The 24,537-nt window shown below is 43.1% G+C and overlaps 1 protein-coding gene across 1 annotated transcript in view; it reads right to left on the bottom strand.

The window, feature by feature from the left end:
- The window catches only part of Ect2l (epithelial cell transforming 2 like), an 80,299-nt gene continuing 55,762 nt past the window's right edge, over window positions 1-24,537 (bottom strand). Inside the window, exons 12-22 of the mRNA XM_036169036.1 lie at window positions 23,884-23,987; window positions 20,070-20,195; window positions 15,977-16,063; window positions 13,561-13,775; window positions 12,456-12,603; window positions 11,210-11,283; window positions 10,958-11,114; window positions 9,671-9,736; window positions 7,824-7,912; window positions 2,411-2,583; window positions 1-680 (exon numbers count right to left, since the gene is read on the bottom strand). Of these exons, the coding sequence (XP_036024929.1) occupies window positions 556-680; window positions 2,411-2,583; window positions 7,824-7,912; window positions 9,671-9,736; window positions 10,958-11,114; window positions 11,210-11,283; window positions 12,456-12,603; window positions 13,561-13,775; window positions 15,977-16,063; window positions 20,070-20,195; window positions 23,884-23,987 (1,364 nt within the window). The 3' untranslated portion in view covers window positions 1-555. The remainder of the gene's footprint in view (window positions 681-2,410; window positions 2,584-7,823; window positions 7,913-9,670; window positions 9,737-10,957; window positions 11,115-11,209; window positions 11,284-12,455; window positions 12,604-13,560; window positions 13,776-15,976; window positions 16,064-20,069; window positions 20,196-23,883; window positions 23,988-24,537) is intronic.

The following is a 24,537-nucleotide window of genomic DNA, read 5'->3' as shown; positions in this document are numbered from 1 at the left end:
TTAAAGCAAAAAGTAAGAATTATAGAAAACAAACAAAACTCACCAAACTTTTTAGTACTTTGAAATGGCATATTCTAGTGCCTTTAAAAAAGGCACTTTCACATTGTTTGACAAGTACTTGAGAAAGCTGCTATTTCTATTTCTCAGATATATCCTTAAAGTCATTAATTGCTTCATGAAAAAGTTGGTGAATCCCAAAATTCAAGTATTTTTCTAGAATGCTCATGAAAGAAGCGTTCATTCGGATTTTTCATTACTCATCTTTAGAAACCTACACTTTTTTTCTCATTGCTCTTTGTGTCAAAGTGTTTAAAATAATGCCTTTGAACAGTAGCTACCAAAAGATGTGGTTCAAAATTATAGACTTGTTCTTATACTCCCCACATAGCTTCATCATACATTTTAAAAGTTGGAAGGAACCTCACAGATGGTCCTAGCTCATCCATCTCCTCAGCACCCATGACTGATCCCTCTGTGTTTCTCATTAGATGTTTTGAAGCAGAAAACATGGTATATGAACTTCCAAGGACCTTCTTGTCTGTTTTGAATCTAGTCTTACTTCATACTGCTTCTGATTGCACTTTGGAGTACAGACAACCAAAGGAATTTATCATCCGCCTCCTCAGTAGCACAGATCCATTCACGTTTTGGACCTTGAAGAATGAATGCATTCTTAACATCTGTGAAAACATTTGAGATACGTTAATTTTTTTCATCTGTTGAAAGTATACCACTTAACTGTATTTTTTTTTTTTTGACTGTATTTACAGTTACATAACTCACTCTTGCCTGATTAAGGAACATCTTTCTTTTTACCAGTTTAGTTTACTTGGCTTAAACATAATGTGCTCTGTGTTCATCAGTGATCTCACATTCACATATGGCAAGGTTTTCTTCGTGGCTAAGCAATACTGGACTTGAGCTACACAATGTTTCATTTTCAAAGGCAATAATCAAAATTTTTTTGTTTGTTTTTGTGTTTCGAGACAGGGTTTCTCTGTGTAGCTTTGTGCCTTTCCTGGAACTCACTCTGTAGACCAGGCTGGCCTTGAACTCAGAGATCCGCCTGGCTCTGCCTCCCGAGTGCTGGGATTAAAGGCGTGCGCCCCCACCACCCAGCAAAAAAATGTTTTAAGTTCAAAACTTGACTGGCTAATCCTAGAATTAGCCTACAGTCAAGAATTCAAAGTGAGGACAAATATAATTTAGAAGATTGTCTTCTAAGCAAAATTGAAACATCATTAAAAATCCCATCTTTACCATTATTTGTCAGTTATTTTGAAGACCAGATGATAGATAACGTGAAGCCCTTTAACCCCTTGTTTCAGTAGAAGAAACTAGAAAGAACAGGAATCAGTAAAACCTTTCCTGGTGGCTGTGGAGAGGCTAGACTTGGAATTGCCTTAGCATGAATGGTACAGTGAACCGGTCTTCGTGCCTGTGCCCTTATGTAAGCGCAGCTACAGATTGCAGTGCAAGGGGACTGAAGAAAAGTGCCCACTACTCAGTGGTTAAAGGTGGAGCGAGACTCGGGAGTCAAAAGCGTAAGTAAGGTCTTGGTTCCTGCTTTAAGTTGCGGGCCTGTCTACACGCGGGGAAAGTATTGCAGTGAGAAATGTTGCCTTCCAGTTACCTGTCCTAACAGAAATGCAGAAAAGAGACCGATCCTGTGAAGCTTGAGAAATAGAGGAGGTACAGTATGCAACATTAAAAATAAGCACCACTCATTTAAGTAGTGTTCTTTAATGACATGCTATTTCTATTGGAGTAGCAAACCAATGTTTAGTTACTAAGCACACTTTGTAAACACTAGCTCTTTTAGAGAAGAACTAGCTAAATGCTAATTTAAGGAAGAAAAGAATAATCAGGTCTGGAATAACAACTTACTCCTAGCAGAATAGGAAAAATGAAAGAGGGCTGAGACTGTAGCTCAGGGGAGTACTTGCTTAGCATGTATGAAACTCTAGATTCTATCTCCAGTACTGCCACTAATAGTAATAGATTGATAGATTGTCTATCTATCTATCTATCTATCTATCTATCTATCTATCTATCAGACAGACAGACAGACAGACAGACAGATGATAGATGGTAGGTAGGTAGACAGACAGACAAACACCTGAAATGTGGCTCAGGCCTGTAGCATCTTCAGAAAGTGTAAGACAGTTTCACAGCAGCCCTCAGGATGATATGTCCCTTGCCTACCTCTGTGGCTGAAAGTTGTTTCTGTTGTCTGAGGTACGTGTCTGGTATTGCCAACTTTTGATTCTTCAGAGGCAAGTTAATGAAATCTTAGTATTGGTAATTGTTAACAAACTAGCTAATTGTTCCAGCCTTTCCCCTACTTGGATATTTTTATAGTTAATGAGTTTGGTATGAGATAGCTTTTCTCATGAAAGAAAATACATACATTTGGAGTCTGGAATGTCTTCTATGAGCATCCTGGGAAGGGCCACTGATGCACTGAACTGGTAGATTGTTTTAGAAGTCCTTTCAAATGGAGTATGAGCTGTGCCCCGGCTGGTAACAAGCAGTGCATCATTGAAAAGGAAGAGGCTGAGGTCTCGGGTCTCTTCGTAGAGCCTGTTAAGAGTGAAGAAAGGTGCTATTTTCATGGGTATGCACCTTGCTGAACAATTAACCATCTTTAAATCGATACACCTATGATTAAGACCTTACCCCACTACAGACCTTTTGTGTAATTCATGGAATCCTTGGTAAAGTAATCCTGCCCCTCTCAAACTAATAATGTAGGCCACCAAGGTACCTTATAGAGTTATTTGATCTCATCCATTAGACAAGTATTTCATAATGTGCAAAACATGAACAGTGAGGACTGGAAAGATGGTTAAGAGCATGTGTTGCTGTTGCAGAGGACTGGGGTTCCATTCCCAGCAACCAAATGGTGGGTCACAGCCATGTGACTCCAGTTCTAGACACCCAGTGCTGCCTTCTGACCTCTGTAGGCACCAAGCACACACATGGTACACGTGGAGCAGGCACACGTAAAGGAATGAATCCAGCTGCTTTTCTTTTTTTTTTTTTTTTTCCGAGACAGGGTTTCTCTTTGTAGCTTTGCGCCTTTCCTGGATCTCACTTTGTAGACCAGGCTGGTCAATTTTTTTTTTTTATAAAATGAGCATTGACTGTTCCTTCCTTTCCTCCTTTAGTAAACGAATTCGGTCATGACTTTTCAGCACTTTTGTGAGGTTTGGTGGTATGCTAGAAATATTTGGGTGACTGAAAACCATACAGTTTTGCTTTGTTTCAGCTAAGATTGACACATCGGGTAGGGAAATATAAGGGAATGGTGTGAGTGGAGGCATCCATTGGAAACCTGGAAGACCCATTAGAAATTGGGCATCCAGTAGAAACCTGGGGAAGAACCATTTAACTATTGGTTAGAAATTAGTTTCTTACTCCATTTGGAGAGAAATTGAAAGAGAGGTAGTTCAATAGCTTTGCCCATATGAAAAATGAAAAGTAAATTGTTCTTTGTTTTTATTGACATTGCTAAAAATGGTCAGCTGTAGGCAAAGAGCAGACTTTGGTGTGCTTCGGACCTCATCTATGACCCTCTTTTTTTTATCCAGGTTGCTGGATGATTCTTTGCATATAATCAAATTCTTTACATGAGCTGTTATATCTGTCAGGGTTTGCAGTGAGAAGCAGTTTGTGAAGGAGTTCTATATTGTGTACAAAACATGATGTAGTTCATTATAATTCACTTTGTAATGACTGATAACACACACACACACACACACACACACACACACACACACACACACACGCTGACCTGAGTTACCAGGATTTTGTCATATTGGACTTTCTATGCATATGGGGGCTGCATTTCTGGCAAGCACCTAATGACACCGGTTCCACAATTCCAACCAGGCTTTGAGAAATAGGACATTTAAGTCATTTTAGTTACATCTGTGCCTAAGAGCTGGACCAAAGACTGGATCAGAGTTAGGAAATTCAGGTAGAGAACACTTTAGGTTCATTTTAGATGCTTGAGTATGCAGGTAAATAGAAACGTAGTGGTCAAGCACTAGAGTCAGCTCTTGCATGTAAACATTTCCTCCTTTCTATGGTTATGATTTATGCTGCTGTGAATGAGTTGTTTCACATTTACTTATATTTTGAGGTGGGGAAAGCTTTAGATCAAGTTGATGAGGTACTCTCAAAATGATAGGGCAAAACTAGGAAGAAAGGAGAGACAAAGCCAGAAAGGGTGATTGATCAACCACACATAGAAAAGGCCACACATAGGAAAGGTAAAGAATTCTACCATGTTGTTTCCCAGGGCATGGGGAAAGGTTTTGCCATAGAGCCGATAAGAACAATTCTCTTTTTTTCTATATTTAAGTTTAGACAAATGTTTTTTTAAAAAATGGCTTTATGACAGGAAAGAAGCTTACAGTGTGCTATGAAGAAATGTCATTGAAACATGCTTGCTTGAGTACTGAATGTTGGGCTTTCCCCTTTAGAATGGACAAGGCTGAGTGACAGGAGCAGCGAGAGCCCTTGTGTAACCAGTGAGGCTCAGAGAAAGGAAAGAGCTGCACACTCATGGAGTGTGGCCACTCGAGGACAGTGGAGGAGGAACTTTTTCTACGTGTGTCTGATGGGCATTCACCCCTTGGTGCTCTAACAAGTCCCTTGACAAAGTCACCACAAGCTCTCCAAGTTCCTCTAAACAAGCAAATCAAGTAATTCCACCTGTAGTACTGACACAATGAGCCAGGATTTCAGACAGTGGTCTTGTCTCCCACTCCAGGAGCCCACCAGGCTGTCACTGAGCTGAGAAGACACTCTTGACTGGGGGACAAGGGTGGTAGGGGAATATGACCCCAGAGTTCTCAATAAGGTCTTTAACAAAAGCCTGCCCCCATGGGGTTCTTTTAGCAGCCTGGGAAAAGGGGCTGCTTATTCACTCCAATCCCCACAGCCTTCCTATCACTTCAAGGAGTGGAGTTCACCTGTAATCCCAGTCCTTGGGAGAGCTAAGGCAGGGGACATCCACAGGTTAGAGCCCAGCCTGGGCCACAGTGACGAGAGAACTACAGAGTATGCCCCCTTCTCACATCTTTCTACCGCACCAGTAGGACAACGGTATAATTACAGTAGACAAAACACAAGGCCCAGACACTGTGGAAGGAGTCTTGGGGTGGAAAGATGGTTCAGTAGTTAGGAACACTTACTATTAAAGATGACCAGGATTTGGTTCCCAGCATCCACATGTAGCTCCTGTAACTCCAGTTCCTAGAGGGTCTGACACCCTCTTCTGACTTCCATGGACACCAGGCACATACGTGGTCCACATGCATGCATGCAGGCAGAACCCTCAGAATATCTTTTATTTTTAGGAGGCTCTAAGTCTGGGCCTGGACAAAACAAGGCCATGAGGGGAAATGGCAGCCTTTCACTGTAACAACAATAAGCCTAGCCTAAGTAGGGGGCATGAAACCTCACACCAAAAAGGTCTGTTTTTGTTCATATTTTTCTAGCTTTCAGTGAGTGTTGAGTGCTGAGAGGCAAAAGGCCGAGAGAAGAGAGAGGGCAAGCAAGCATCAGAACCACAGTTGGATATGGCAGAGATTTTGAAGCATTCAAGTTAGGAATTTAACCATGGTTAATATGTTAGAAATCTAAAAGGGAAAAAATGGACAAAACAGAAGAAAACTAAGTAATAGAATAATAGAAACTTATAAAGTCAAAGGAAATGGCAAAAATAAATTGTAACAAAGAACCCCATTGGTGGGTGTATGGGGAGACTGCAGCTGAGTTAGGAGTGGTAAGCTGGAAGATGTGTTGAGGAGAAAAGTCTTAAACTGAGAAACAGGAACAGACTGAGGTTGGAGAGAAGAGAATATTTAAATGTAAGGCCAGTCAAAAAACAAAACAAAACATACATGTCATGGGAATACCAGATAAGAGAGAAAAGAACAGGAGAAATCCTCCAAGTTAGTTTGCTTAGAGGATGGAGAGATGTCTCAGTGGTTGTCTGCTGTTCTTCCAGAGGACATGAGTTCACTTTCCAGTACCCACATCATGGCTCATCACTGCCTATGATTCCAGCTCCAGGGCATCCAACACTCTTATCTGACCTCTGTACACCCAAACTGACATGTGTATATCCCCACAGAGTTGCATGCAAACCACAGTCCCAGAAAGCTCCAAAAACAGACTAAATCTCTACACTTAGGCATAAGGCACCACTCCATCAGAAACTCAAGGACAAACTTGACTACAAAGAACAACAAAAATCTAGATAAATAAGGATAAGAACAGCTGTGGGATTCTCTTCGAAACCAACCAAGCAAAAAGAATGGTGTGAAATTCTGAAAGAAAGAAATTGCCAGCAACCGAAAATTTCATAGCCAGCAAAATTTTTCTTCAAACATAATGGACATTTTCTCAAACCAAAATTAAGGGAACATATTGCCAGTAGTTACGAGAAGACATGAAGGCTGTTCAAGAAGCAATACATAGAGTGACCCAGCCTGGATCAGCTAACATGTCCCCGCCATGCCAGCTCCTTTTGACTTGTGTCAGAAGGCAGCTTCTTCCCACTACTGCAGCTCTTAACCATTGCTACCAACCAACAGTGCAACAAAAAAACAAGAATGCTCACTCAGTCAGTGAGGCAAAAGACACTGTTGTGATTTGATCTTTCTCTGTTTACATTGGTTTCCTTGTGTGGGGAGAAGGATGTGCCACAGAGCATGTCGGGAGATCGGAGGAAAACTGCAGAGGTCAGTTCTGGGGATTGAACTCAGTCTTCTCATGGCCTTCGATTTTCATTCGAGATGATCCAGATGAGGATGGAGGTGAAAGGAGTGACCCATCTACCCAACTGCCCTGGCACCTTTGCTGACATAATCACTGTAATAAGATTATGTGCTGAGTAATTTGCCTCTGCCCTCAAGACTGAAAACATTGACCATTTCCTAAGGTGGGAATCAGGAAACTATGTAGTCTATCACCTGTTTGGTAAATAAAGTTTTATTGGCACATAGCCACAGCTGTTCATTTATATAATGGTACTGTTTGTGAATAGAGCACAACTGTGCAGCTGTCTCTGCTACAACAGAAGAGGTCATTGCCATAGAGCTCATTTGGCCAACAAATTCTAAATATTTATTCTTAGGACCTTCATAGAAAAATGTGTCCATTCTTGTTCTAAAAGAGCAACAGGAAGACTAATTTATGGCCTTTGGCATCTTTCCATCTGTCCCTACACATCTCTGAGCATTATAAAAAGTAAATATGGTAAAGTCATTTTCAGTGTTAACTTGAACAGCTATCTAAGGATAATGAAATGATCCTCTTGTTTTTTAGCAGAATATTGGTGTGAGCTCCCACAATACTTGGCTCTGATCTCATTAGGAAACTGACCAAAAGCCAGGCAGTGGTGGCACACGCCTTTAATCCCAGCGAGTTCCAGGCCAGCCTGGGCTACCAAGTGAGTTCCAGGAAAAAGGAGCAAAGCTACACAGAGAAACCCTGTCTCAAAAAAAAAAAAAAAAGAAAAGAAAAAGAAAAAGAAAAAGAAAAAAAGAAACTGACCAACCTTTAGAAGGTCTACTATGGAAATTATAGTCTTGGCAGACACTGTTTTCTCATTCTACCATCTGGAATGCAAACAAAATGATAAAGTGTCGTACATCACCTGTAGGCATGTGCATGTGACTTTGATTCAATACAAAGGTTTTCTTGACTGCACACAAGGTCAAGCATTGTACTGAATGTCAGGGGTGAGCAATGAGCAAGAATTTCTGCTTTCAAGGTGTTCACAGCCTCAGCCAACTGCTGCTCACCTTAAAGAGAAGTCCATTGTCTCACTACAGCAATGAAGTTGAACTACATCTTGGATCCTAATCAGGTATCTGTTTACTCCTGATAGGGTCTATAAAATAAAAAGTAGGATATACGATTATTTGAAATCCCATTAGTGCAGAACTGTTGTACATCCTAGAGCAGGCAAAAGTTGACTAGAACTTAGTGCAGTTGTAGAAGAACCTGTCTTGTCCTACTTTATAATACAAGCTTCCTTTAGCAAACCAAAGTGACAATGAAAACTATTTGAGACTGTCAGTTCTTTAAAGCTATCGAGATACTTTCTTTGACACTTTTCCTAGTATCAAGAAACAAAGTTAGGGAGGGGATAAAAGGAACTGTCGAGAAAAGGGGGCAAATGAATTAGTAACATCAAGACGTAGGCCTATGCATTGCTCTGGCCATGGGGATGCCTTCTCAGTGTGCGCAGAAACCCCAAGATGATGTTCTGTGAGTTCTAAGAATCATACATTTGCAGTCCAATTAATCACACTGCTCTTTCTATACCAAGACATAAAGAAAGAAATTAGGACAAAACTACTCCTGCTTCTCCAATTTGACCAAGTAAAAGTACCTCCAGTTAATTAATACTTTCATTCATCATCTATTCCAAGCTCCTGCTTTACGTTAGACACCAGAAAACAAGTCAAAACTCACACATGGTAGTGCGCCCAGTCTATGAATAGATGAGTACAGGGCCATATGATAGATAGGGCTGTCTGTAGAGATATGGAACACCAAGGAGAAAGCTCCCAGCTAGAGACCAAAGAGACTTAGATAAGATCATGATTGATCTTGTTTTGTGTGTGTGGTATGCAAGCACACACAAAGGGCAGAAGGACAGCGGTTGTCCTGCTCTATTGCTCTCTTGTCTTCCCTTCAGACAAGGTATCTCAGGAAACCTGGAGCTGAGCTGGCAGCCAGCTAGCCCCAGCAATTCTGTCTCCTCCCTCAATACTAGAGTTAAAGGTATCTGTCTGCCTATAGTCTGTCTGGCCTTTTATGTAAGCTCTGGAGACTTGAACTCAAGTCCTCATGCCTTCGGAGCAAGAGCTCTTACCCACTGAGGCATCTCCACAGCTCTTGAACTAATTTATAAAGGGCTAATAGCACTTATCCGGTGAAGTAGGAAAGGAAGACAGTTTCAGAGAAGAAAGCATATCTTCAAAGAACAATGGCGCCAGGTGGTAGTGGTGCACATCTTTAATCCCAGCACACAGGAGGCAGAGCCAGGTGGATCTCTGTGGGTTCAAGGCCAGCCTGGTCTACAGAGTGAGATCTAAGACAGGCACCAAAGCAACACAGAGAAACCCTGTCTCAAAAAACAAAAACAAAACAAAAACCAAAAAGCAATGGCAAGAGGGTACATTATTAAAGAATGGAAAGGTGTGTATGGTGGGCTCCTTGGGTTGTAGGGGAGTCAGAAGATGAAGGCCGACAGGCAGGTTTACAGAGAGATAGATGGCTAACAGGGGTTTCAGTGTGTGGACGTCTTCAGTGCCCTGAACCTTGCACCAAGGACTTGATCATTCAGACAGAGATGGCATAGAACACATGACAGTGCTGTGCTCGGCTCACAGGGAGTCATGATCAGAGCACCACCACCGAACAAGGAGCTACTTACAACCTTGGAAGATCCCAACCATGGATAGGGCCCAATGCACATGTGAATTTTCTAACGCAGATAACAGGGATATGTTAGTTACATGGAAGCCTTCAGCGCTTGGCAGTAAACAAAACTTAGCCACCGCAGGATCTGTATGTCTCTTGCCAGTGACAAGGTTATACTCATGAGTGTGAGATGCAGCAAAAACATCAGTGTACATACAGGGCACCCCGAGATGATCATCTGTACGTCGGACAGCTGTTCTTTCATGTTGATGTTTTCCTTTATCTAGAACACAAGGTTATATTAGGTAAACAAAGGACATGACATTTTTATTAATATTTTGTGACACCTGGTAAAGAGCTTGATACTTTATAAAAATACCAATTTTCTGGACCCAGTGTTTTAATAACAGAAAAAATCATTTCTGGGTATGATATGCTTACACAGCATATAGGGAATAATGAGTGCTTTAGTTACTGAGTCACTAAGGCACCAAAACTATACAGAGAGAAACCTTGTCTCAAAAAAAAAAAAAAAAAAAAAAAAAAAAAAAGGAAGCAAAACATTTTACATTTTGGCTTTTTCCTTTTTTTTGTTTTTTGTTTTTCGAGACAAGGTTTCTCTGTGTAGCTTTGCGCCTTTCCTGGAACTCACTCTGCAGTCCAGGCTGGCCTCGAACTCACAGAGATCCGCCTGGCTCTGTCTCCCTAGTGCTGGGATTAAAGGCCTGCACTACTACTGCCTGGTGGCTTTTTTCTTATCTATACAAATCCAAATTTTATATACTTTCACACTAGAAGAGGTGGTGCTGGGGCTGTGACTCAGGTGACAGAGTACTGTGGATGATGGATTGATTGATAAATAAAACTCTGATTGGCCAGTAGCCAGGCAGGAAGTATAGGCGGGACAAAGAGAGGAGAATTCTGGGAACAGGAGGGCAGAGGCAGAGAGATGCTGCCAGCTGCCGCCATGAGGAGCAGGGTGTAAAGTACCGGTAAGCCATCAGCCATGTAGCAAGTTATAGATTAATAGAAATGGGTTAATTTAAGATATAAGAACAGCTAGCAAGCAGCCTGAGTCCTTGGGCCATACAGTTTGTAAATAATATAAGTCTCTGTGTGTTTACTTGGGTCTGAGGGCCATGGGAGCTGGGCAGGAACAGGATAGCTTCAGCTACAACAGAGTGCTTGCCTAGTGTGCACAAAGCCCTGGGTTTGAGTCCAAGCAGTACAATTCCTAGGATTATTGGGGAATGTCTGTAATCCCAGTGCTCCAGAAATGAGGGAGACAGGAGGATCAGAAGTTCAGTGTGATCCTTAGCTACATATCAAGTTCAACCTAATCCAGGACACATTAGACCCTGTGTGCAGGGAGCATTGTGACTGTACAGTTTTCTAAAAACATTGTCTTTAAAAGGGGAAAAGAAGATATCCAGGGTCTTCAAGTGAGACCACCACAAGAGCACAGAAACATTCTGAAGGGTACACATGAATATCAGCAACCCACCTGCTCTATGTAGTCTTCATATTTCTTGATTTGATCAATTGCAGTGGTCAGGTCCCCACGGTCTGTATGTCCTGCGGGAGTATGGAGTCTCAGAGCATAGAGAAGGTGAATATATTCTCCAAATCTCCGGGATGGACACAGAAGCAGCTCTGGCAGGCTGTACAGGGCAGAGGGTAGGGTGCCCTAGTTAGTACTTTTGATCATGGAGAGTCTGCCCTTGAGTGCCCAGCTGTGCTCTCCCTGGAAACTCACCTCAGCATTCTGGTAACAATGGTCTTATCATGCCTCTTCAAGAAAGCTCGGAATGCTGGGGTCATTTCTCTGCACTAAAAGGTGAGAATTACATTGTCAAATCTTTGCTCTGTCAGATAGTTATAAAGCCTTGTGTTCCACCAGCAAGTGATGATCTCCGGAACACCAAAGGGAGCATCTCCATCTAATCTAAATATCAATAGTACTATTTCTGTGTTCTAATACATTAACTCCAGTATTTTAACTATGCCACAGATCTACCCCATCCATTAATTTAATCAGTAGAGAGAAATGGAGATTTATAATTAAGATAGGATTGGACTATAACTAGAATAAATTGAATAGGTGACCTTGTCAAGTTACCTGACTTTCTCATCTGTAAAATGAATGGAATCTCACCCATAAAGGGTCTGCCATGCAATAAATCCTACTTAATCTCTGTAATCACTGATAGTCACCTTTAATGCTGCTGTCAGTCATGTTTTCCAGAGGAATACTACAAAAGTATTCCACTATACTTAATGTCCATGTCAAATGCACTCATCACTACAAGTGTACCCGTGAAACTATGTCCTTCCATTCAGTGTGTACACGTCTAAAAGATGTCAATATTTCTAATGTCTGAGTCTAAGATTTGCTCATTTCAAGCCCCCAAAATAGTGCAGAAATAAGGCCATTTATAACTGCAAACAATTAAAGGACTTAAAAAGATTTGATGGTGTTAGAATAATAATAGCTACCACAGCTAAATGTATTGAGCAGCTGTATGCACTCCTCATGCTAAGGAAGTAGGTATCAGTATTGGCCATGGCTATATAAGTTTTGCCACCAGTTTGTTTCTAATGACACTCATTGCTCCAATTCTTGACCTCAAGGTCAAAAGTCATGCTCAAGGTATCCATTGAGCCAACCTTGTGTGCCCTTTTCCCTGACTTTGCAGCAGCAGAGTATTCAGAGCTCACAATCTTGCTCCAACTTGTTCAATGTCCTGTCACTGAGCCACTAAGTGGCTGGCATGCATGAAAATTTGGCAGTGTATTATGAGGATTGCTACAGGTCAACTGTCAGTGACTGAGCACTGCTGTGTGCCCACCACTGTGTTGGCCTCTATGTCAAGGTCCCTGTTCTCAAAAAGCTCCAAGCGTATGGGAGGAGACCTGAGAGAGAGCAGCTGAGGAGGACTCCTCCCCATTTACCTCAGTCTTTTGAGTTGTACAGTGTTAGCATGGAGGTGACAACCACTTACCTTCTCGATGGTTTTCAGAACAACTGGATAGTTGTTGAAGAAATTGGTATATGTGTTCAACTGCCTTCCAAACTTCATGAATATTTCTCCCACACAGTGGGCTGGGCTCCATTCCTGTAGTCTGTCTCGTAGATTATCTAGAAATTCTCTACAATATGAGAAGATTGTATCTAGAGATAGGATCCTGTGAGAGCCTCCAAACATAAGCAATGAACTCATTGGTATAGGCTTTTCTGCCTACTGTAGTAGGGCTTGATTTTGACCAACTGAGTGCTTTACCACAGAGAAGTCTGAATTTGACAGGATGGGAGAGCTGGGCAATAAGGGAGGAGGTTGGCTGTCCAGGATCCCCTGTTTTACATTAATTTTTTGTCAGAATCCAGCTTCCCACAATAGAACCACTTCTAAATGTCCCACCCTCAGAGAGCCACAGCTGTGGACACTCTCACAGTCCTCTGAGGAGAATGGAGCCTTCAAAAACTTCAAGGCCTTGGCCTTTAACCTTTAATTTGCATACAGCCATAACTTGCATATAGCCCACATACTCTACAGATCCAAGGTGACCCTTCTCAGCCATTCCAGGCCATGAAAACAGAAAGAGGTCTCATCAGCCTTGTAACTGGGTAGGTGGTGGGCCCAGAGAGGTGAGGAACGCTCTCTCCAGATCTGTAGACATTGACTAAGCCCAGCACTTGACTCACTTAACCCTACTTCAGGTAGAAACCACTGTTCTTCTCTCTCTTGATACATATAGGAACCCCACAATGGAAAAGTCCCCTATTCCCATCGAATCCTTGTATTCCTGTCCTGTTTTTTAGTTAGACATTGTTGACTCTTTCCCATGGACTTTTGTGTGAGCAGTCTGTTGATTACAGAATGCCTCGGCATTGAATTCTTTTTCCTGCACTTGTGACCTGGGGTAGGGGTCGAACTGGAAGCCATCACTGCTAGTGGTAGCTGTCAAGTAACATGCAAAGGAGACGGACTCTCTGCTCTTCCAGGTAAGGGGATCCCCAAGAAGATAGAGAATGGCTGAGCCACGGCGGGACGTCTGAGACAAGATGTGCTCTTCCCACATTTTAAAGAATCCATCTTTCGGGTTTACCTGTTGAGTTCTAGGATGCGCAGAATATCAGAGAAAATGATGTGTATGTTGGCAGCACTCAGAATAGCTCTGTTTGAGGAGAGCGCTGCCCTCAGGGGCCTGGCATACACGTCCCTCACGATTCCCAGCATCTGCACATACCGTCTCTCGCTCTGTACAAGCTCCCTCACAACGTGGGTTCGTTTCTCTACTGAGTTCATCTTTAGCTTTCTCTCCTGTAGAAAACGCCAGGAATTCAGGAGAAATATAATGACGAGGCCCTCCGCAAGGGCCCATAGCAAGATATCGGAAGAGGAGGAAAAGGCAAGACCCAAAAGAAGGGTCATCTTAAGGGAACGTGGCAATGGTGTAGATCTCAAAACCACGCAGCAGCTTAGTGAGCTCAGACAGACAGACAGAGGTAGGCTATCCACTCTTGAGTGTCTTCAGCTCTTCTCTCTCATCCACTGCAATAGTGTAAGGAACGGTACATGAAGTGCCCGCTGTGTGTGCACAAGCTTATTTCTTCCCTCACACATAGCAAAGATGTCTCTGTTGACATCAGATAGGGTGGGGAATACCCCTGCAAAATCACCCTTCCTCTGGGAGTGGCAGGAACGTTCATTCAGCTCCTACCTTTCTGATCTGAAAGTGATTTTTTTTTTTTTCCCTTGAGACAGGGTTTCTCTGTGTAGCTTTGGAGGCTGTCCTGGAACTCACTCTAGCCCAGACTGGCCTCTGCCTCCCGAGTGCTGGGATTAAAAGCGTGCGCCACCACTGCCTGGCCTGAAAGTGATTTTATGCTCCCTCTGTTAACAGAACAGCATAGAAGTCTTTTAGAGCTTTTTTTTTAAAAAAAAATTTTTTTTCATTTATCACTAGAAAACAAAAGACTTGTTTTTCTGGCCCCCTGGGGATTGAACCAGTCCTGTACATGCTAGGCAAACTACATTTGAGCCTAAACCATCAGGCTCTGATCCTAGATCCCAACCTCCAAGGACAAATGCTTTTCCATACAATTCTTCTGTCTCTAAGCAGAATTAAATTTCTTTTTAAAAAAAATCCTAGGCAAGACATGGGTACACATACCTGTAGTCCCAGCATTTGGGAGGTCTTATGAGGCAAGAGAATTGTGAATTAAAGGCCAGCCTGGGTCACACAGCAAACCAGGTCTCAAAAAAACAAGAGCTGAGGGTACAACCCAGCAGTAGAGCACTTGTATAGGGTGACTCTGAATTCAAGTCCTAGCATGGCCAAAAACAATTAAAAAATAATAATAATCCTAGCCAGGTATGGTAGTACAGGTGTGTAATCCCTAATGCACAGAAGGTAACAACAGCAGTTGCTACCATCTGTTTGTGATGGGTTTCCCTGCTGATTTCTAGAAACTGGTCTGTAGGGAGCGTGAGAAACCATGTCTGAGAGTCTAGGTAAAGTCACTTAGGTTTTCTAACTCAGGTGTTCATCTGTAAAACTGTGGATACTAACATCTTTGGAGTCTCTGGAAAAAGAAATGTAAACAAATGTGAAGCCATGTTGAATATTCCAAAATAAAACATGCATGCTGTGCACTTTGGCCGCTGGAACAGCCTCTGCATGCCTGACATCCCCCTGTAAAGGCTGTCCTGCAGCCCAGGGCAGAGCACTTCCTCTATATTGACTAGAGTTTGTTGTCTGATATTTTGATCACATTCTGACAATAAAGTGTCCTTTGAATCAGAGGGTGGAGCTAGCAACTAGCTGACCAAAATTAACCATAGAGGTTTTGGAGGAGTGAGGACAGAGAAAGTCAGGAAGTTGTAGGGCAGGGCTTAGAGAGGATGCCAGCCTTTTTGGGTAGAGGAACGAGAGAGAAGATCACTGGTCAATTCTTCGCTGGTTCTCTGATCATTCAGGTTCTTACCCCATATCTGACTCCTAAGTTTTTATTGATAAAGACTAATTAGATAAACACATTAAGAGTAAACTTTTGCAGTTAGCCTGTAAGTTGGTGGCCAATTAAAAACTGAAAATCTTCATACCCCTGTGTCCTTTCTTTAAATGATGTCCCACTCGGAAGGCAGAGGCAGGCAGATCTCTGTGAGTTCGAGGCCAGCCTGGACTCTAAAGCGAGTTCCAGGAAAGGCGCAAAGCTACACAGAGAAACCCTGTCTCGAAAAAAATGATGTCCTTAGTCATGGAAAATCTTGGGGTCATATACAGATTGGTTTTCTTCCAGATGTCACATCTCCATCTTTTGAATCAACTTTTGAGTCTATAGCAGAGTTACAGGGAAAAAGAAAAATCTGTCTTTTCCTCCAGTTCAATTAAGTACTCGGTTGGTTGTTCCTCTCTTTAAGGGATGTTTCCAAGGAAAACAAAGAACTAACCATGGTAAATAATGACTTCCCTGTCAGTGGCAACACTGTAAGATCCTAGTTGGTAATAGTTGGCTTACCAGCTTAACCAGCACCTCCATGTTCAGGTCGCTTTGGCTTGGACTTGACTTTGTGTCCTGAGAATTGTCTTCTACGGCACTTCTTTCCTGAAGATGAAATGGAACTTGGTTACTTGGAGGTGGATCCTGAGGGCCCTGAAAGCCCATTCAGTACTCTGCCCACACGAGCCTTGGGAAACCATCTGCCTTCAGTTCTGATCACAGGGTCCCTAGGCCCACTGAATTAAGCACTTGACAAATGTGGTACCTCTCTTAAACTAAGATGTATGTTTTTAATAACAGCCTTTAGGGCAGTGGTTCTCAACTCCTTTGGGGTATCACATCAGATATCCTGCATGCCAGATATTTACCTCATGTTTCATAATAGCAAAATTAGTTATGAAGTAGCAATGAAATAATTTCATGGTTGGGAGTCACCACAGCATGAGGAGCTGCGGTGAAAGGGTCAAAGCATTGGGAAGGTTGAGAACCACTGACTTCGGGGCTAGGAGCTGGTTCAGTGGGTAAAAGTGCCCACATGTACATATGTGATCCCAGCCTTAGGAGGAAGAAGGAAGAGGGTCGCTGGGGTTTGCTGGTCAGCTAATCGTTCTAGAACAGCAAGCTCCAGGCTCAGTGAAGAGTCCCTGCCTCGATGGATGGATGGATGGATGGATGGATGGATGGATGGATGGATGGATGGGTGGGTAGGTGGGTGGATGGGTGGGTGGATGGTGATGATGGAAAGATGGATAGAAGATACCACTCTGGTCTCCACACATGTACATATGAACATGTGCACACACAAAATTTAAAAATATAAACAGCCTTTAGCTTCCTTTGAGCTACTATACCTAAAAACTAAATTCTAGCTTTTTCCCTGAAAGGTAGGGTGGGGGTCCTGCCCTTTAGGGCTCCTCTCAAGCTTAAAGCATCTCCACGCTCCTGACCTAGATGCTGCTTTTTCCCTTCACAGCTGCTGGGAAGTGGCTTATCTCACTTTGAAGATGCTAGAAAGAAGAGGCTCTAACACTTTATAAAATTCACCCTTTTTCCAACTCATGATAAAGTGTCATAAAACAATTCACATACTCTTCCAAGATTTGTGTTTTCACATTTAAATATGACTTTTTCTCTCTTTATCATACCTTGCAGCCCGTCTATAAATTAGTGCATCAGAATTAAAAAGTCCCCTGGTTACCTGAGCAGCATCCCAGGGGCCCCTCTAGCAACAGAACAATAGCCCTATGTTCCTGTTAGAAGACTGCTGCTCTCACTACTCAAAGCTAAAACTCTTAGTGGAGATCCCCTGCTGTCCCTGGAAGAGGTCGGAGGACAAACATCACCTTGTTTGAGGATTTGCTTGTCTTGTTTCCTTGAGACAGAGTCCCCAGTATCCTAGACCTCCTTAGATTTGCTCTCTAGCGAGGGCTGACCTTGAACTCTTGACCCTCCTAGCACCTCCTAAATACCAGGATTACAGGCATGCACCATCAGGCCTGGCTATAAACATCAGTTTTCAACCAAGACTCGGTTTACTTTACCAGGAGAAAATGAGTATATTCTGTTACTGTGTGGTTTCATATAGCAGCTGACAGGTCCAAGGGCAACTCCAATTCCCCAGACTCCAAAAAGCAGTCCAGAAATGGACCCAACCTGAACTATAGGAGGATTTCTGGCAGTTAGATCAAAGCCAGCCTTCCTGGGGAACTTGTGAAGCTGGTTCCCATCTATGAAAAGGAGTCATTTCCAGTTGCCTCTATCAGAAGGGACAAACGGCTATCTGTGGTGCCTGTGAGCATATCAAAGCCCATGCTAGCTTCCAGGCTCCTGCAGTATCACAAGTGCCTGTTACACATTTTAAAGCCCAGGCTAGCATCCTAGTTTTTCTCACCTCCTCCTCTACTAAACTCCCTCCAGCACATGGGCTCCCTCCCTCGCCAACTCATTCTCCTTATAACCCTGCTATTCTCATGTTCGTTCTTTCACCAGCGGCCCTACAAGAGAAAGAAGCTGCTGACGTAAAGCGAGAATTACACTCACACTCTCTATAAATTAGGACAGCTGAAACCCTGCAGAATTACACTGCCCCCCGCTCAGATGAGGTAGGTGCTCTAAAGTGGAAAACCAGCCACTATTGCTTAGTTCTCAGATGTCCCTCAAAGACCATGCGTTGGAAGTGTAGTCACTGCCCTGTAGTACCGTGGGGACATTGGGTCATGGGGGGGGCACACCCTTGAAGGAATCCGGGGACATTTATTATTGCCACTCATCTCCATGTTTGCACAGTTAGTGTAAATACTACAGAAAGCCATGCAGGCACACAGCAGCCCCGAGTAAGGACTGCTTGGACAGCAAGATGAGGCGGCAGAGGAGACAGACTAGTGACTGCATTGGTTTATGGTCCTGTCACTGTGACAGGCCACCCAACAGAAGCGACTTAATGGAGAAGGGATTTACTGTGGCTCACAGTTTCAGAGGATCTCAGTCCACTGTGGTGGAAAAGGCAGGGTGGCTCATCTCCTACAATGGCCACTCGAGCAGGGGGTGATAACTTATCCACATGACATGGACCAGAACCTTCTAAGGCAGACACTAGTAACCAACGTCCACCAGGCAGGCTCCCGAAGACTTCTAAATGGTACCACACGCTGGCACTAAACACTTGAAACGAGAACCTGTGGGGACATTTCAGATTCAGTGTAATGATTAAGATGGGTGGATGGGCGGATGGACGGATAATATCAGACAGGCACACAGGCAGACGGAGACAGAAGAGATCTGGATTTGATAGACAAACCATTATTGCACAAGCCCCTTCAGGACTTCCTTCTGAGAGATATCATTATTTCCATTCTTATAACTGTGAGCTTATGAGCTCTTCTAAACAAATATCTATAGTTTTAAAACTAAGCCCTAGTGTGTGGAGATAGCCCCTTTCTGGGTGGTCTAGCAGGGTACACAGCAAAGGGAAATATCCAACAGGTCTCCCGGGCCCTGCCCTGTGCTGTGCTCTAGGGATACACTAATGAATTTCAGAACATCGTGTGAATAGGGCAGCAGGTCATGCACCTGCTGGGGCAACTCAGAAGTCTATACCTACGAACAGTCTAGATGGGGACTTTGCGTTGGTGACAGTGTCCTAAGCCCTCAAATATCTTTTCCCTGAGTATGAGAGGTTCTGTAATGCCACTTTTTCTCCATGTAATAAATCAGTTCTGTGAATGACAATGAATTCTGATTTCGTGTAGCCAAGAGTGTGGGGGGCCAAATCAAACACTGGCAAAATTATTCTCTTTTGAAGGATTAGCTTCAACCTTTTTTCTTTTATAAATTTAAACCTCAACTGAAAAAGGAAGTCTTCTGTAGCCTGTCTTCTATCATTTATGAAACCCAGGGCTTGAAGATCTCAGCTCTTCAAAAGCCTAGCACAGTGGCCACACACCTGTGGTCCCAGAAGCCAAGAAGTAAGGGGCAGGAAGAGCAGGAGTTCAAGGTCTTCCTCAGCTCCATGGTGAGTTCAAAGTCAGCCTGGGATACAGGAGACCTTATCTCAGAAAAGCAAAGAGGAGGGAGAAGAGGAGGAAGAAGAAAAAAAGAAATTCTCTTGTTTGTTTGTTTTGATGGAATCTCATCATATACCCCTTGCTGGCCTGGAACTTGATACATAGACCAGATTGGCCTCGAACTCACAGAGATCCACCTTCTTCTGCCTCCCAAGTGCTGGGATTAAAGGTGAGCGCGCCCTGTCTTAGTTTCATATGCAACACAAAGGATCTTAGTCTGCAATTTTTTTTCTTTCAAGTTACCTCAGAGAGGACTCAGCTGAGTGAGTGGTGAAGCAGAATGTAAATTTACAGCTCTCCTACAGCAAAACACAGCTCGCAAGTTAGCGAAGGAGCTGTTCTCTGAAGTGGCTTACAGGCCACTCACATTAAGTACCATGAAACACCCTATTTAACAATAGTCTGTGACAGTGATCTTCCTGAAACAACTGGCAGCTTTCCAGGAAAACCATCATCCTTCAGGAGAATCTCTTACCCACAGGAGCCTTGCTTTACAGAGAAGTGCCGTGGCATGGAAAAAAAAAAAAAAAAGCAACAGCAACTTTTACCTTTGCAGGTGGACCCGGTGTTACTTTTACATCACATTCTATCAGAATATCATTTCCTTCAGATTCCTCACTCCTTTTTCTAGATTTCTTCAGTAGGAAAGATGACAAAAAATCCAGAGGTTTGTCCTGAGAAATGAACCCCACCCCCCAAAAAAATCCTATTTATAACTTTCATCTGACATATTAAATATACGACAGAAAAGAGAGCATGGGCTGGGTTCAGTTGGTAAATGGCATGTGTGACCTTGAGGGCCTGAGTTCTGATCCCAATATCAAGGGAAAACTGGGCTCTGGTGTTACATACCTGTAACCCTGGGTAAGTGCTCAGATGGAGCCCTGGAACTCACTGGCCAGCTGGCCTAACTGAATCAGTGAGCTGCAGGATTAGTGAGTGCCCCTGTCTCAAAACATTAGGCAGGAAGTGATCAAGGAAACACCTGATGCCAACCTCTGCCTTGCAGACACACATAGACGTCACACGTCACACCCATGTACCAGGCTTTTTCTTTTGGGCCACCAAGCAGCTCCCAAATCGTGACACAGAGACTCATTATTAGTTTTGAATGCTCAGCCTTAGCTTGGCTCTTTTCTGACAAGCTCTTCTAAATTAATCTGTTTCTCTTTATTTACCTTTTGCCTCGGGGGCTTTTTACTTTCTTTCTGTATATCTTTTTTGTTTGTTTGTTTTTTGAGACAGGGTTTCTCTCTGTGTAGTTTTGGAGACTGCCTGTCCTGCAACTCACTTTGTAAACCAGGCTGACCTTGAACTCACAGAGATTCACCTGCTTCTGCCTCCTGAGTGTTGGGATTTAAGGTGTGTGCCACCACCACCCGGCCCAAACTTTCTGTATAGCTTACTTTCACTGCTTCTAGTGTCTGCTGGCTGGCAGCTCCCCGGCTTCTGGCCCCAGACATGTATCTCATTCTCTTCTCCTCTTCTCCTCTTCTCCTCTCCTTCTCTCCTTCTCTCCTTCTCTCCTTCTTCCTTCCTCTGGAGCCTACATGTCTCCTCCTATTTATTCTCTCTTCCTGCCAGCCCTGCCTATCCTTTCTCTACCTAGCTATTGGCTATTCAGCTCTTTATTAGACCAATCAGGTGCCTTAGGTAGTAGGCAAGGTGAAACAAATATATTTTTACATAATTAAAAGTAACACACCTTTACACAATTAAAGTAATATTCCACAGCATAAACAAATGTAACACATCTTTACCAAATTAAAATAGTATTCTACAACACACACACACACACACACACACACACACACACACACACACACACACACGCTCGCGCGCACGCACACATGGACACACACATGCACTATACATGGATACATGAAAAAGAAAGGACACATTTTAGCAGAATTTGCAGCTCTCTCCTTAAATCATATGACTAGAAAACAGTAATTGTTATTCAACTAATATTAGTAATTCCTCCTCATCCCATATTCTGGTTGGTAGATACACTCTTGGTTCTCAGCTTTTTTCCACAATCCCAGTTCTTGGGGAAGGATCTTTCAAGATCTTTAGACTCAAAGTGGCTTACAACAACCCTTGGCTAGGTGAGGAAAAGACCAGCATGAATCTTATCGTCTCTCAGGAGGGAAGCAAACCTCGGAGAGGCACAGGGCAGCAGCACCATGAACACACCGTGGAGTCTGATTCCTTCTCACACTGTATGTAGGTTGAAGCCTCATCACAATTATGCCATCTGTGATTTTTCCTCTACCAAACATGTCTAGCTAATTGGTGTTTGAGAGAAAGTGCAGGATCTTTGCTGTGGGATAGCTTTCTGTATGCTGTGAATATGTGTTGCTCTGATTGGTTGATAAATAAAGCCCCATTGGCCTATGGCAGGGCAGGATAAGGTAAGGTGGTACATTCCAACCGAACACGAGAGGAAAAAGGGTGGAGTTGAGGAGATGCCAACCCACCACCAAAGGAGCAACAAGATGCCAGAAGACTGGTTCTCCACGGCCATGTGGCAACATATAGATGAATAGAAATGGGTTGAGTTAAGTTATAATAGCTAGTTAGCTAGAAGCCTGACCCACAGGCCATATAATTTGCAATTAATAGTAAGCCTCTGAGTGATTTATTTTATTTAAGCAGCTGTGGGACCACATGGCCAGGTGGGACCAGAGAAACCTAACAGGTATAGATCTTTCCAGGCTTTTGGGTCACTGAATATCCATGATCAGTTCAACAGAGAAACTTGTCAAGGCCGTGACTCACTGGGTGTTGGGTTGGAGTACCCCTGAGCTGACTCTGTGGCAGGAAGTCCATGGCTAAGAGTAGGTCCACACAGTGTAGCTAAGCCTGCAGTTATCTGGTGCTGCCCCCAGAAAACCTAGGGAAACCGCAGCAGACAAACAACAGCAAGGGAAAAGAATGTGTGCAGAGATCATGTGGAAATGGTAGAACCACCACATGAGGAGGGAGTCGGTCCTTGAAAAATAAAGATCTTGCACAGCCCTGAGAATGTACCAATCATGGCTTCTTCCTCTTTTATTCTGAATTCCCCCAAATGTCTGTTCATTTCCCTCAGCTTCACAGTTATCCTTGAGGCTGTGAGAAAGGGAGCCTATGGACTAACATCATGTGTGTGTGTGTGGGGGGGGGGGTTCTATTGCTGTGAAGAGACACCATGGTAACTCTTACAGAGGAAAACAATTAATCAGAGGTCTAGTCCGTTATCTTCATGGTGGGACATGGCAGCATGTAAGCAGACATGGCGCTATAGAAGGAGCTAAGAATTCTACATCTTAGTCCAAAGACAACAAGAGGTACACTGAGATACGGGGCCTGGCTTCAGCATATATGAGACCTCAAAGCCCACCCCCACAGTGACAAGGCCAAACAAGGCCATACCTGCTCCAACAAAGCCATACCTCCTCCAACATAGTGCCAGTCCCCATTAGCTTATAGGGGCCAATTACATTCAAACTACTACAGTGTGTGTGTGTGTGTGTGTGTGTGTGTGTGTGTGTGTGTGTAAGCCAGAGGACAATATTGACACTGCCCACTTTTTATATTAAAGAGGCTTTCTCATTAGTCTGGAACTCACCAAAGAAGCAATGCTGGCTGGCCAGAGAGCCCCAGGGAACCACCTATTTCTCCCTCCCTGGTACTTGGATTACAGGCATCTGCCATCACACCTCACTTGTTTGCATATAGGTTCTGGGGTCAAACTCAGGCCCTCACACTTACAAGGAAGACACTATGCTAGCTCCCTGGCCAACTAACCTCCTCTAGTCTTCTGAAATGTGTGCTGCCTTTCCTGGCAGGCTGTCCCAGATGCCATGATAATACAAACGCTTCTTGAGACCCGCCAAGTATCCCTAGCCTCCAAATGCTGCCTCGCCTGTTTTTCTTTTGGTTTTCTTTTCCACCCTCCCTGTCTAAACCCTTTGCCCATCATCATATTGTATCTATTTTCACATGTTGTGGTTCCCCAGCTCATACTACTGTATAATGTTTATGTAGACTATATGTTTTCTAACATATAAGGCCATGAGCATGTTTTCTACCAAAATTAGAACTTTCTTCTGACTGAAATTGGGCATGAGACAGAAAACAGCACACAAATTAATAGACTTTAAATAACCCAGGAGGTCTCCTGCTTCTCTGTTTTATATCCTTAGTAAATCACATCTTGAGTCCAGAATCTCTCTCTGTCTGCTTTTATAAACTGATATAATTTCTCTGAGGATCTGTGTCCCAGAGCAATAAATTGGTAAAAGGTAACAAATGTAAACTAGGGATTTATTTGTGCTGAAATTTTTCCAGTTTTCTTTCTTCAACAAAAACACTTACAGACCCTTCTTTTGACAACTCCATCAGTCCATCGGCCAGAGCCTGTGCAGCATCTTGGTTACGAAGAATGCTGGCCATACTCAGAGCGTCAAACATAAATTGCCCTGAAATGTAAGGCACATACATTGTACTTAATTTGTGCAAGACATGTGATGGTAAAGAAAACAGTCATCACAGTTATTTTTTTTAACTGGGCAACAATGCGAGGAACAGAACCACATTTTTATTATTGCCATGAGAAGCTCTACTACACAATAGGAAATGAGTCAAAGGGATTTCTGTGTGGCAAAACCGACACTGAAATGAAATCTAAGAATTAGACAATAAGAAGACAAATTATGAATGGAACCTTGTTTTCTTTTCTTTTCTTTCTCCCCCCCCCCCCAGCTGAGGATCGAACCCAGGGCCTTGCACTTGCTAGGAAAGTGCTCTACCACTGAGCTAAATCCCCAACCCCATGATGAATGGAACCTTGTATGTTAGATGTTGGATCCAATGTACATTCTCCCACTTCCCCTCACCTTGTGTTCAATGGTATCTATCATTTTTTTATATTTTAATATCTAAATGCTTTTACTGGAAAACAACTTTTCCATTGACTTCTTGTTCTCAACACACTTTCATAAAAAATATTTACTTTTCCATTTTTCTATC

The sequence above is a fragment of the Onychomys torridus genome, chromosome 19, assembly GCF_903995425.1.
Source record: "Onychomys torridus chromosome 19, mOncTor1.1, whole genome shotgun sequence".
NCBI lineage: Eukaryota > Metazoa > Chordata > Mammalia > Rodentia > Cricetidae > Onychomys > Onychomys torridus.
The sequence above is the reverse complement of the archived record's forward strand: the minus strand, read 5'-3'. Positions and strand labels throughout refer to the sequence as shown.